The sequence below is a fragment of the Microcaecilia unicolor genome, chromosome 6 (assembly GCF_901765095.1).
Source record: "Microcaecilia unicolor chromosome 6, aMicUni1.1, whole genome shotgun sequence".
Lineage (NCBI taxonomy): Eukaryota > Metazoa > Chordata > Amphibia > Gymnophiona > Siphonopidae > Microcaecilia > Microcaecilia unicolor.
Genome location: NC_044036.1, coordinates 61,334,327 through 61,349,137, shown reverse-complemented (window position 1 = coordinate 61,349,137; position 14,811 = coordinate 61,334,327). Strand labels below are relative to the sequence as shown.

Below are 14,811 nucleotides of genomic sequence, written 5' to 3'. Positions count from 1 at the left end.
GATCCTTGTAACAAAGTGAGGCAAAAAGCATCAGAGCAACGTCTAGTCTCTGTGGCTAAGTGCGTCCTGAGGACTGGGTTGAGAACCCCTGCTTTAAAATGAGCATCTTTTCTTATTCCCACCTCTGCCCTAAGAAAAATAGGAACACAGCAGCCTGTCACACTTTGAAGAGGTTTATTAAAAGAAACAAACACAACAGCAATGGGTAAGAAAAAGATTAAGAAAATGTAAAGCCATCTGGCATTTTATACAACCCTGTTCACTATTGCTCATGTAAAAAACAAAATGAAAAAGCCCGTCTTTAATTGTAACTAAAACAACCACAGTTAGCAAAGTGATCCCAAGCAAACTGCAGTTAAATACAGTACTCATTTTTCTACATGTAAAGTGGACCGACAGATCCACCACCAGCACAGTTTGGTTTGGTAGTACTTGTGCTCTACAAAGTCCAAAGTACCTGGCATTTCTAATTGTCTGGTCAATGGGAAACATAGGACCATGAGCTCCAGAACATTTTGAGATGGGAATCATAAAATCACATCTCTAAAATCATGTTCTATAAATGCTGGAGCCATCACTTCACTATAGTGCAAGAGCTCTTCACAGTAATTGAAAAAGGTGTCTGTGCCAGTAGAGAACAGTTCAGGAAGCCAGACCTCTTGTTTAATAGAGGTTCCACAAGACACAAGCTGTCTTTTCAATTTCTCTGAAGTATACAAAAGAATGAACCAAACAGCACATCAAAAGGTCACTCTTTACTACCCAGACCACAAGATAAAAATGTATACAAGAATCAAGTCTTTTTTTTTTTTTAAATCACGTTCAGCAAATGTCTTTGTTCAGTCACAAGTTGTTATAAATATAAACAACAATACGAAAAAAACATGTTTTTTGTATTTTTTTTGAACTACAATGGAAGCTGCTTTAAAATAACTAAGATTTACAGAACTGCTTTTAGGCCTTGGTGGAAATGTTGACTGTGTCAAAGATGTACAAACTGCACGAGGAGGCCTCTCTCTCCAGCAGAAGCACATGTGATGGGATAATACCTGTGTGTCTCCAAGCATTGCCATCCACCCCACCTAATAAACCTTCAGGTGGGAAACAAATGTAACAGAGCAGCCTGCTGTCTCATCTCAGTAACACACATAGCAAGGTGCAGAGTTCTCAAAAGAGGTCCCTTTTAGGGAAAAGAAAAAAAAGTTGTGCTAAGTTTCTTTGGAGTACATTTCCTCACAGATTTAAAAAATGTAACCTCCTACCAAAATCTTGTGTTTTATATCTTCAACTTTCACTTCTTACAGGCATGATCCTATCATCATTTGATAAGCAAACCTTGAAGGAAAGTTATTATAAAACAAGAACCATAAAAATTTCTCTTATGTTGAAGTCTATTACCTAATCTATCCAATAGGATATAAACTTTCATTTGGTTTAAATCTCAATATACAGTCCCCACTTTTTTTTTAATGAATTTCCATCATAAGAAACCAAATTGTTTATGTTACTTGAGGCATACCACCTCAATATGCCCAAGTCCTAGGAAGAGTTCTTCAGGTGTTGCGTCTGTAGAGGTTTTACATGATACTCATAGATTTTGAGGGCAGGACCTAATTTTAACGAAAGTCCAGTCAAGACATCACTTCTTGTCATAAGCAGCAAAGATTTGCCATCAATCTCCTACAAGAGAGATCAAAAGTTGGTCTAAACAAAATGCACATCATTCAAAACGTTGCCCTGTGCTTCCCCTCCCCCCACCCCACCCCTAAGTGAAACTTTACTGGCCCACCTTCTATGAATTGTAACCTTAGGACACTTGTATACTGATCAAATGCAGTTTAGATTAAAGGGTCTAAATAAAAATAATTGAGGCATTCATATGGAGCACAGTAATTTCTCTGATGAAAAACAAGGACCCCCCCCCCCAAATTTATTGATTCTATAAAAGTTGCCAAAAATTGCATGTGCAAATTTAGGCACACTAACGATTTGTGCATGCAATTTAATAGAACAAGCCAATTTGTGCCCATAATTGGCTTAAAAATTATTGGCACTAATTAGTTTTAATTGGGACTTATGTGCCTAAAATTTACACATGGAAATTGGAGGGTCATGCGCATTTAGGGACATGGTTTTGAATTACGTGCATAATTATAGAGTAATGGTGCCCTGTGCGCAAATTTAGGCATGGGCATTTGCACCACATTTTCATTGCTGCAAATGGTGGCACCTAAATTAACACATGACCTTTCCGCTTAAGCATTATTACTACTACTACTACTACTATTTAGCATTTCTATAGCGCTACAAGGCATACGCAGCGCTGCACAAACATAGAAGAAAGACAGTCCCTGCTCAAAGAGCTTACAATCTAATAGACAAAAAATAAATAAAGTAAGCAAATCAAATCAATTAATGTGAACGGGAAGGAAGAGAGGAGGGTAGGTGGAGGCGAGTGGTTACGAGTCAAAAGCAATGTTAAAGAGGTGGGCTTTCAGTCTAGATTTAAAGGTGGCCAAGGATGAGGCAAGACGTAGGGGCTCAGGAAGTTTATTCCAGGCGTAGGGTGCAGCGAGACAGAAGGCGCGAAGTCTGGAGTTGGCAGTAGTGGAGAAGGGAACAGATAAGAAGGATTTATCCATGGAGCGGAGTGCACGGGAAGGGGTGTAGGGAAGGACGAGTGTGGAGAGATACTGGGGAGCAGCAGAGTGAATACATTTATAGGTTAGTAGAAGAAGTTTGAACAGGATGCGAAAACGGATAGGGAGCCAGTGAAGGGTCTTGAGGAGAGGGGTAGTATGAGTAAAGCGACCCTGGCGGAAGATGAGACGGGCAGCAGAGTTTTGAACCGACTGGAGAGGGGAGAGGTGACTAAGTGGGAGGCCAGCAAGAAGCAGATTGCAGTAGTCTAAACGAGAGGTGACAAGGGTGTGGATGAGGGTTTTGGTAGAGTGCTCGGAAAGAAAGGGGCGGATTTTACGGATGTTGTAAAGAAAGAAACGACAGGTCTTGGCGGTCTGCTGGATATGAGCAGAGAAGGAGAGAGAAGAGTCAAAGATGACCCCAAGGTTTCGAGCTGAGGAGACAGGGAGAATGAGAGAGCCATCAACAGAAATAGAAAACGGGGGGAGCGGGGAGGTGGGTTTGGGGGGGAAAATGAGAAGCTCAGTTTTGGTCATATTTAATTTCAGGTGGCGTTGAGACATCCAGGCAGCAATGTCAGACAAGCACGCTGAAACTTTGGTTTGGATGCAAGGTGAGATATCAGGGGTAGAAAGGTAGATTTGGGAGTCATCAGCATAGAGATGGTAGGAAAAGCCATGGGATGAGATTAATGAACCAAGGGAAGAAGTGTAGATAGAAAAGAGGAGGGGCCCAAGAACAGAACCCTGAGGTACGCCGACAGGCAGAGGGATAGAAGTAGAAGAGGATCCACCAGAGTGAACACTAAAGGTGCGGAGGGAGAGGTAGGAAGAGAACCAGGAAAGGACAGAGCCCTGGAATCCAAGTGAGGACAGGGTATCGAGAAGTATGCTGTGATCGACAGTGTCAAAAGCAGCGGAAAGATCAAGAAGAATGAGGATGGAATATTGACCTCTGGATTTAGCCAGTAATAGGTAATTGGAGACTTTAGTAAGCGCAGTTTCGGTTGAGTGGAGAGGGCGAAAACCAGATTGTAATGGGTCAAGAATATCATGTGAGGAGAGAAAATCAAGGCAGCGGCGGTGAACAGCACGCTCAAGTAATTTGGAGAGAAAAGGAAGGAGGGAGATGGGTCGGTAATTAGAGGGACAAGTAGGGTCAAGTGAAAGCTTCTTAAGGAGAGGTGTGACCACAGCATGTTTAAAGGCAGCAGGGACAGTTGCAGTGGAAAGTGAGAGGTTGAGAATGTGACAGATAAAAGGAATAAGAGTAGGAGAGATGGCATTAAGAAGGTGGGTGGGAATGGGATCAGAGGAACAGGTGGTACATTTTGAGGAAGAAAGGAGAAGTGTAGTTTCCTCAATAGTAACTTCAGGAAAGGAGGAAAGGGAATGAGGGGAAGGAGAGAGAGGGGAACGGACTAGTGGAGGGAGAGGTGGTGAGGTAGAGAAAGCAAGGTTTATCTTTTGAACCTTGTTGTGAAAGAATTCAGCAAGGGTCTGAGGAGATAATGAAGGGGGAGTTGGGGGAGGGGGCACCTTGAGGAGAGAGTTCAATGTGGTGAAGAGAAGTCGAGGATTAGAGCCAAGAGAGTTGGTCAGTTGGATATAATAATCCTGTTTGGCACGTAAAAGAGCAGATTGGAAGGAGGTCAGCATGAACTTAAAGTGTAAGAAATCAGCAAGGGCCCGAGATTATTCTACAAACTGTGCCAAACTTTAAGCATGGCTTATAGAATACCGCTTACGGCATCATATATAGAAACTAGTCCAGTGGGCTAGATTCTATACATCATGCCTAACAAAACAGTGCAGAAATGAAATTTGCCTAAGCCTATTCTATAAAGTACGCCTTAATTTAAGCATACTTTATAAAGCATGCCTAAATTTCCATGTGGTACATAGAATACGCCGAGCGCTGCTCCATGTGACTAAATTTAATCATGGGCAGTTATGCCAAGTAAAACAGTGTAAATCCTGATGCCTAAATAATGCACAGACTGGGTGTATTCTGTAACCACATGCATAGATTTCAGAAATGCCCATGACCTACCCATTCCACGCCCACTTTTCAACTACACGACTTAAAATTTACACGTACCACATTACAGAATATTCTTACAGTTCTGAACGTAAACTATAATTCATGCCAATTAGTGCTAATTGGTTGCTAACATCCAGTCATCAACTTGCTGATTAGCTTGTTAACCAATTAGCTTATTATATTATTATAGAATACGCTTCGATTTCTGGACAGAAATCTTGGCGCAACATATAGAATCCCGGGGTTATGTTTAAAAAAGCGCACTTTTCAAGAATGAAAACTATGTACAGAGAGTTCACATTCTTCTTTAAAAAAGTGTGCACTCTTTCTGATGGTTCAAGTATGTGCACACTACTAGGAAAAGTCTGCACTCGATGAGAAGAGTTCGCCCTCTTTCATACCGGTGAGCTTTATTTAAGACTAGTAAAAAAGGCCCGTTTCTGTCAGAAATGAAACGGGCGCTAGCAAGGTTTTCCTCGGAGTGTATGTTTGAGAGAGAGAGAGAGAGAGAGTGTGTGTGAGAGGTGTAGAGTGTGATAGACAGAGAGTGTGTCAGAAACAGTGTTTGTGATAGACAGAGAGTGAGTGAGAGTGAGTGTGCACCCCCTCCCCCTCCCTTTATGGTCTGAGACCCCCCCTTCCACCCTCACCTTTCTGGTCTTAGGACCCTCCTTACCCCCCTGCCGCCACCCATGTCCAGCGACCCTCCCCTCCCCAGCCACCCATGCCTACCGACCCTCCTCTCCCCTGCCCCCCTGCAGCCACCCATGTCCTGTGACCCTCCTCTCCCCCTGCAGCCACCCATGCCCAGCGACCCTGCTCTCCCCCTGCCCCCCCTCCAGCCGCCCATGTCCAGCGACCCTGCTCTCTCACCTGCCCCTCCTTCATCCACCCAGGTTATGTTTAACGAAATCTTCGTGGCAGGCAGGAAAGATCCATATTCCTGCCTGCCCGCTGCTGGCGCTACCCCGCTGCCGGATCGCTGAAATGGCTGCCGAGACTTCTGTTGAAGTCTTGGAGGCCGCCCTTGTAATTATTGGCGGCCATTTTGAACAGCGATCCGGCATCGGGGGAGCATCAGCGCCAGCAGCAGGCAGGCAGGAACGTGGATCTTTTCTGCCTGCCCTGAAGATTTCGTTAAACACACCCTGGGTGGATGAAGGAGGGGCAGGTGAGAGAGCAGGGTCACTGGACATGGGTGGCTGGAGGGGGGGGGCAGGGGGAGAGCAGGGTCGCCGCTGGACATGAGTGGCTGGAGGGGGGCAGGGGAGAGAAGGGTCACTGGACATTGGTGGTTGCAGGGGGGGTGAGGGGGGGTTGGTGGAGATGGGTGGCTGTGGGGGGGGGCCGTTTGATGTGCTGAGGGGGGGGGCTTGGGTGATGCGCCGAGGGGGGGGGTTTCTTTGTTTCCGTGCTTGTAGATTTTTGATGTGCCGCTCCCTGCCACTTGCTCCGAAGTGGCAGGGAGCGGCGCACTGACAGCTGATTCCCAGGCAGGGGAAGGAGTAGGGAAACACACTCCGCGTGTTTCCCTACTCCTCCCCTTGCCTTGGAATCAGCTGTGAGTGACATCATCCTGGCTACGGAGCCTAGCTCAGCAACTCCAGGAGCCACGGACAAAGGCAGTCCCACATTAGAACATTGGTGGTGAGAATTATTATATAGGAAAAGTTCACTCTCTTTAAAAAATGAGTGTGCACTTGACAATTTTCGCTCCAGAGTGGAAAATAAAAGCCACTACAAAACCTTTTTGGTTGCCCATCCGTAATATTAATCACACTGATAAATAAGATCGCCTGGATTCTGTACAATGGCATCACATGACCATCTAAAATAATCCCATTTGTGCACATGTATCCCAAGGACGTTTGCAACTCACTGAAGTCCAGTCTTATACTTCTCCAACTGCTAAACATTAAGGGGTTAATTTTTAAAAGCTTTTTCTGCATGTAAAGTCTGTTTTCTACTTAGACCAGGGCTTTTATAAAATTGTGCAACTGCGTATGTGTGTAAAAGGTATGTGCAGGTACAAGTGCACCCACTTTTATGTGATCTATGAGACTGGATGGAAAGTAGGCGGAGTTATGATGTACATAAAATACACTTACACACATTGGAGGAAGTTCTATAACTGGGCACCTGGTAGGAGCCCTATTTTATAAAAGGAACATAGGCACCTGCTTTTCTTTATAGAATATTAGCCTAACAGGGAAAATATACACCTATCAGTTAGGTGTAAACACTTATGCCAGCCACAGAACTGGCACAGGCAGTATGCCAATACGCATGCAACAAAGTATTAAGTTACACCTGGTCTGCGGGTGCTATCCATACTCTGCCTATGTGCACACCCACCTGTAAGTACATGCTATGTGAGATACATGTGCATTTACAGAACAGCATTTTGATGGAATTTTGGCATTTAAGTACACAAATATGCACGTATATGCCATTATTCTAATAAATTACACGTGAAATTAGTGTGCAAGTCTTAGCACATAATTTACAGAATTGCCCTGGTTTTGAGTACACACACAAATTCATACCATCTTCAGAGCATTTTAGATCTAGTGGGGCTGGATCTGGGAGCCTATGCTATAAAAAGCACATAGGTGCCTATGTAGCCTTGATCAAACAGACACCTTTCTGTACATCTTACTATAAAATTAGCCATCACAGGGGTAATTTATAATTGAACACAGGTAGATAGATAAAAAAGGGAAAAGTATGTGTGTACAATTTGGTGATCTTGTTTTGAAGTTGTCTACAGACTCCTGATGCAGGCCTCCGGCCAAAACATAATGTTGTGTTGAGTCTTTTGTGATTTTTAAATAAACTTTATTTTAATTAAAGACATTGTGTGCTCCAGTCTCTGGAACCCGTGGTCTCAGTTCCCTCTTTTCTTATCCTCTCGGGTACCAACACTTCCATATTAAGAATTACCCCAAGAAATTTATGTGCATGCATTTACACCATCTCTTTGGCACACACAATTTTTCTGTATGAATTTACAAGAAAACCCCTCCAAAAACACTTCCACTCAGTTCAGGTAAAGTTATGCATACACAAGTAAGTGTACCCACAATCAGATACACAATTTTAGGAGCACCTATTTCCGTGCATAAAACACTGCTTTACTCACTGAAATGGCTTTAAAATATGTACTGTGTGTGTGGCAACAATGGACATTTCTCACATAAATTTACCTGCTCCTGAAAAGCAATAGCTTGTTCCTCAAATCCTGCAGATCGAAAGTAATTGACAACATCCACAACAGCCCAGTCCGCAGGGTCTGGAGGCCTTCCATTCTCTACTGAGCTGTGAATCCAAATCCAGACACAGTATTACCATGCATAGCTATACACAAGACAAGACAAGACATAGCAGTATACATGCTGTGCGTCAATCTGTGCATATCCAGGGTAAGCCATGGTGCATAGCCTGGCTGAGTCACTGCTCTAGGTATATTTGAACCACCACCCCTAGCAGCACCCAGCTATCAGCTTTCTAGAGACCGGAGCTGCTGCCTGTGGTGACACTGCAAGGAACCAGCTGGCAACCAGGATTATACTGGAAGTCACATGCTAGCACTTCTTTTAAGGAATAGATATTTAAACCTGGAGAATTAATGACACTGGAAAAAATAACAGCAACTCTTGAGGAGGGATGGATGGAGAGTATGATTTATTTATAACAATTTGGTCTCCTTTTAATGAATATGCTAGTTCATTCAAGCTAAAGCCTTAAATTTACTGCTTATTTTGGAGGTAATATGATAAAGGGTCTTATGCACATAATGCTTATATTACATGCAGAAAAGAGGTTTTATAAAACAAAATTACTTATCTGTAGCACAGCTTCTCCAAGGACAGTAGGATTTGAATGCTCACACATGGGTGACATCACTGATGAAGCCTGGTATGGGAAATGGTACCCAACAAATTTTCTAGATGTGTTTTGGCTGTTTCACTGCACATGCATGCCTGTTCCTGCCTGCTGCTGTTGCTCTTCAATCCATTACTAGCTAGAGGAATATAACTCATTGGGAAAGTGGGAGGGCTGTGAGGATTCAAATCCTGCTGTCCTCAGAGAACATCTGCTACAGGTAAGTAACTGTTTTCGCCAAGGACAAGTAGCATTATGAAACCTCGTGCAAAGGACTCCCTTCAACTACAAGCTGCCTTCAACAGGGAAAAGAACCAGTGTTGCTGCAACAGGCAGACACCAATATTTTGGGTAGTAAGAGATCACTATTTATTTATTTATGGAAGGCAGCTTGGAACTGAAAGAAAAGGGCCTATGGGGGATGGAGTTGGATTCTAGCCAAACCTAGTATCGCTCTAGAGGCAGTAATGGGATGGGAAAATTAGGTTCTTACCGTGATAATTTTCTTTCCTTTAGTCATAGCAGATGCAGCCATTACAGATGGGTTGTGTCCATCAACCAGCAGAGGGAGATAGAGAGCACACTTTTTTCAGTGCCTCATACCAGCTTGCTTCACTGCCTCTCTTCAGTATTTGAAGCTTCCAAAGCAGTATAGCAAACCGCAATGGGAATAACATAAGCTTTCCTCACAGCGAACGATGGCCCTACAACAAAGGGCATTAACTCAGAATGGAGGGAATGAAACATCCTCCCGGAGGGCATAAACTCATCCTCCACTGAGACATAACTGGAGGGAATAAACTCATCCTCCCGGAGGGAATAAACTCATCCTCCAAAACATGAAACTGGAGGGAATTAAGTCATCCTCCTTTAATTGAACAAGAATCCTGAAGACTGTTTTCCGACTTTCTCCCAAGGACGGAATCTCCAGGAAACACGAACAGAACCTGAAATAGATTTACAGCAGATAGCATCAGACAGGGAGGGATCATGGCTGCATCTGCTATGACTAAAGGAAAGAAAATTATCATGGTAAGAACCTAATTTTCCCTTCCTTGTCATCAAGCAGATGCAGCCATTACAGATGGGATGTATCAAAGCAATCCCTAGATAGGGTGGGAACAAGCCACACCACGCGCCAGCACTTGCGCTCCAAAATGTGCGTCCCTCCTGGCAGCCACATCCAGCCTGTAATGTCGGGCAAAAGAGAGCCTAGAAGCCCATGTTGCTGCACTACAAATCTCTTGAAGAGAGAGTGCTCCAGTTTCAGCCCAAGAAGAGGAAATTCCTCTAGTGGAATGCGCCTTAAAGGCATCAGGCGGAGGCCGGCCGGCAAGCAAATAAGCTGAAAAGATAGATTCTTTAAGCCAGCGGGCAATAGTGGCTTTAGACGCTGGAGACCCTCTGCGAGGACCTGATAGCAAAACAAACAGATGATCAGAGGTTCTGAAAGAGTTAGTAACTCGCTGATATTGCAGCAGAGTCCTGCGCACGTCCAACAGGTGCAATTGCCCAAAAGATTCTGGAAACTCCTCCTCGACAAAGGAGGGCAAGAAAATAGGTTGGTTTAGGTGAAACGCTGAAACCACCTTAGGCAAGAAGGAAGGCACGGTCCGAACCGTGACCCCGGACTCTGAAAACTGCAGAAAAGGGTCTCTACAGGACAGCGCCTGGAGCTCTGACACCCGTCTCGCCGAAGTAATGGCCACTAAAAAGACGGCCTTCAGTGTCAAATCTTTCTCTGAAGGACGCCGAAGCGGTTCAAAGGGAGCACCCTGAAGGGCCTTCAGCACTAGCCCCAGGTTCCAAGCTGGACAAGGTGAACGCACGGGAGGACGGAGCCGAAGCACCCCTCTAAGAAACCGTGCCACATCCGGATGAGCAGCTAAAGACACGCCTTCAACCTTGCCAAGCAGGGAGGCCAATGCTGCCACTTGCACCCGCAGGGAATTATAGGCCAAGCCTTTTTGTACCCCATCCTGCAAAAAGTCCAGAATCGGCGAGACAGGAGCCTGCAGGGGTGTGATCTCTCTGGAAGCACACCACACTTCAAACTGGCGCCAAATCCTGGCATAAGCCACGGAAGTGGAACGCTTGCGGGCTTGCAGGAGAGTGGTAATTACTTTATTGGAATAGCCTCTGCCTCTCAATTGCGCCCTCTCAATCGCCAGGCCTTAAGACCAAATCGGCCGGCGTCCTCCATGGTCACCGGACCCTGTGACAACAGGTTGGGAACCAGAGGTAACTGAAGGGGATCCTCTACAAGCATCTGTCGGAGGTCCGCATACCAAGGCCTCCTGGGACAATCCGGGGTGACGAGAACCACTTCTTCTGGATGCAGCCAAATCCGCAGGAGCACTCGCCCTATCAAGGGCCACGGAGGGAACACATACAGTAGGCCCGGAGGCCAGGGTTGAGCCAAGGTATCCAACCCAGCCCCGCGAGGATCTCTCCGTCTGCTGAAGAAGCACGGGACTTTGGCATTGGAGCTTGTCGCCATTAGATCCATCACGGGCTTGCCCCACTTGGCACATATCTGCAGGAACACTTCGTCTGCAAGTTCCCACTCCGCTGGATCGATCTGATGCCTGCTTAGATAATCGGCTTGCATGTTGCTCTGACCTGCAATGTGAGCTGCCGACAGAAACTGTAGATGCAGCTCGGCCCAGTGGCAAATTTGTTCAGCCTGCGCAGCTAGAGCTCTGCACTGAGTGCCGCCTTGTCGATTTATGTAGGCCACTGCTGTTGTGTTGTCCGACATCACTCTGACAGCCAATCCTTCCAGGGTCACTTGAAAGGCCAGAAGCGCCTGAAACACCGCTTTCAACTCTAGGCGGTTGATGGACCACTCCGACTCCTCGGGTGTCCATAGACCCTGGGCATGCTTCCCCTTGCAATGTGCGCCCCAGCCTTTCAGACTGGCATCTGTCACCACTAGGCACCAATCGGAGAGTGCCAGCGGCATTCCTCGCCGCAGCATGCTGTCCGAGAGCCACCACTCCATGCTGAGTTGGGCCGCAGGGAGCCAAGAGAGTCTGCATTGGTAATCATGAGATACTGGAGACCACCTTTGGAGTAGAGCATACTGTAGAGGTCTCAGGTGCGCTCTCGCCCAGGGCACCAGTTCCATGGTGGCCGTCATCGATCCAAGCAGCTGGACAATGTCCCAAGCTCGCGGGCGGGGCATCCTCAGGAGCAGACGGACCTGATTCTGAAGCTTGCACCGCCTTTGCCCAGGTAGGTACACATACCCCGAGGCTGTGTCGAACCTGGCCCCCAAATATTCTAGAGACTGCGAGGGGGTCAGGTGACCTTTGGCCAAATTGACGACCCAGCCCAGAGATTGAAGTACTGAGACCACTCTGGCTATTACATGCTGACTCTCGGCAGCAGAGTTTGCTCGAATGAGCCAGTCGTCCAGGTACGGGTGAACCCAAATACCCTCTCGCCTTAGAAAGGCAGCTACTACCACCATAATCTTTGAAAAGGTGTGGGGAGCTGTGGCGAGGCCAAAAGGCAAGGCCCGGAACTGGAAATGCTTTCCCATCACCGCAAACCTTAGAAACATCTGGTGCGGGGGCCAAATTGGAATGTGCAAGTAAGCTTCTTTCAGGTCCAGAGACGTGAGAAACTCTCCTGGCTGTACCGCCGCAATGACGGAGCGCAGGGTTTCCATGTGAAAATGCCGCACTCTCAGGGACTTGTTTAATTCTTTTAAGTCTAGAATAGGGCGAAAATACCCTCCTTTTCGCAGCACCACAAAGTAGATGGAGTAGCGGCTGCAGCCGTGTTCGGCGGGAGGTACCGGGGACACAGCCCCTATCTGAATCAGACCTTGTAAAGTCTCCTCTACCGCCGCCCGTTTGGCGGCAGAACCGCATCGGGACTCCAGAAACACGTCTCTTACAGGGGCGTCGAATTCTATTCTGTAACCGTCTCTGATCAGGTCCAAGACCCACTGATCTGAGGAAATGTTGGCCCACTCCTCGGCAAAGACGTCCTCCGATGACAGGACTCGAGGAGAGGGCTGGCGCATCATCATTGAGAGGGTCGCCCCTGAACTCCAGGCCTTGAGCCAGTGGCTGTGGAACGTTTGTCCGAACGAAAGGAGTTCCTCTGCTGAAAACGGGCACGAGAAGTGAACCCAGCAGAACGCCCCAGGCGGTACCTTCGAGCTTCACGGAAGCGAAGTCTGTAAGAGGAGTGGACCGCTGCACCCTTAGAGAAAGGCCGAGGCCTATCTTCGGGCAAGCGCTGGGATTTAGCCTCACCCAGGCCCTTCACAATTTTCTCCAACTCCTCACCAAACAGGAGAAGGCCTTGAAAGGGCAACTTCACCAACCTTTGCTTAGAGGCCATGTCCGCCGCCCAATGCCGTAGCCAAAGAAGACGGCGAGCCGCCACTGCTACTGCCATGTGTTTAGCCGAAGCTCTGACAATATCATAAAGGGCATCAGCAAGAAAGGACAATTGCACTAAGGTGAGCCCTTACTGAGTTGGACTTGAGACCTGCTTCTGATAGATGTAGAAAGTATTCAGCAGTATTTGTTTAAGGCAAGTGAAAGCACACCTCTTCAATTTAAACCCAAAAGTCCTCTTAGTAGAACCATTTCTGGTAGTTAGCAAAACCTGTGAAACACAAGGCATGCTCAGGGAAGATAATATTAGCCTAAGATAATATCCAAGCTACAAGGATTAGGGACTCTATATTGTGATGTGACAGAGTACTCTGCTATTGCACTATCGGTGTTGGAAAATACTCCAGTCTCACAGGACTCCTGATGGAAACGTCCAATTTAAATACAAACCATGTTTGTCTTGGCCAACAAAGGAGCTATTAGGATCATGCTCCCCAATCTTATTTGAGCTTCAGAATGGTCGTCACTATGAGTGGTATGCAGCATTTTATTTTCTTGCATCTAAATTAAGGCATAATGTTCAGGTTTGCTACTTATGAAACCTCCTCTCGAACAGTCTTTCTCCAAATTTAAAGCATCTTTAAAAACCTACCTGCTGATATTCAAAGACGACTCACTCCTGCCCCTTGCGGCTGCCCTCAGAAAATGGCTGCTGTGGGAGTTTGTGACCACGGTCAGTATTTAAAACGCTGAATGTGGGCAGCTAAATATCCACACCCTATTTTTCAAATATTTAGGCATATGGTCTGAATCTCTATGCACTTGCTGCCTTCCTGACTAAATCCACTAAGACCTACCCTCCAAAAAAGAGCCTACACCAGCTGCCATGAAAAAGAGAAGTAAAACAAAGTCCAATGAAAATCTGACTAAAAACTATTGGGTAAATGTGAAAGACCATGCAACAGTGATGGAGCTTCCAGAATTTACTGAAAATAAGTTTGAGGAGCCTAAGGCAACCACGATGGAAAAATAGGTCCAATTGTTTCTGCAGATCCCATATGACAGAAACAGGTGGGAGGGAAAAGGCGCACATGTGCAGCAAGATGGTCAAAAGCTTCTAGAAAAGTTGCTGGGTCAGTGGTGTGCTGGAGCCGGCTCGCTCCGGCTCGCAAGATCCGGTTGTTAAATTTTGGCCGGACTTGCGAGCCGGTTGTTGGAAAGGGCGAGCCGGCTCTCCCTCCCTCCCTCCGCCCTCCGGATCCGGTCCCTCACCGATCCTACCTTGACTATCGAATTCTTCGGGGCAGGCAGTGTTGCCTGCCCGCTGCTATCGCTGACTTTCTTCCGCCGCCTGTTTGCGCTTTAAAAATGGCCGCCGAGACTTCCAGAGGCGGCCTTGCGAGACTTCTGTAAGTCTCGGCGGCCATTTTGAAGCGCGATTGGGCGGCGGAGGAAAGTCAGCGATGGCAGCGGGCAGGCAACACTGCCTGCCCCAAAGAATTTGATGGCCAAGGTAGGGTCGGTGAGGGACCTGATCGGGAGGGAGGGAGGGAGGAAGCAGGAGAATTTGCGAAACAAGTCGGGAGGGGGTGGCAGGGGAGAGAAGGGAGCTGCTGGCCATGGATGGATGGAGGGCAGGGGAGAGAAGGGAGCTGCTGGCCATGGGTGGATGGAGGGCAGGGGAGAGAAGGGAGCTGCTGGCCATGGTGGATGGAGGGCAGGGGAGAGAAGGGAGCTGCTGGCCATGGGTGGATGGAGGGCAGGGGAGAGAAGGGAGCTGCTGGCCATGGGTGGATGGAGGGCAGGGGAGAGAAGGGAGCTGCTGGCCATGGTGGATGGAGGGCAGGGGAGAGAAGGGAGCTGCTGGCCATTGGTGGATGGA

General features: G+C 47.0%; 1 protein-coding gene across 1 annotated transcript in view; it reads right to left on the bottom strand.

Annotated features, from left to right (window-relative positions):
• Window positions 1-234: 234 nt before the first annotated feature.
• SAMD13 (sterile alpha motif domain containing 13) overlaps window positions 235-14,811 on the bottom strand; it is a 47,289-nt gene continuing 32,712 nt past the window's right edge. The window contains exons 3-4 of the mRNA XM_030206727.1: window positions 7,893-8,004; window positions 235-1,680 (exon numbers count right to left, since the gene is read on the bottom strand). Of these exons, the coding sequence (XP_030062587.1) occupies window positions 1,540-1,680; window positions 7,893-8,004 (253 nt within the window). The 3' untranslated portion in view covers window positions 235-1,539. The remainder of the gene's footprint in view (window positions 1,681-7,892; window positions 8,005-14,811) is intronic.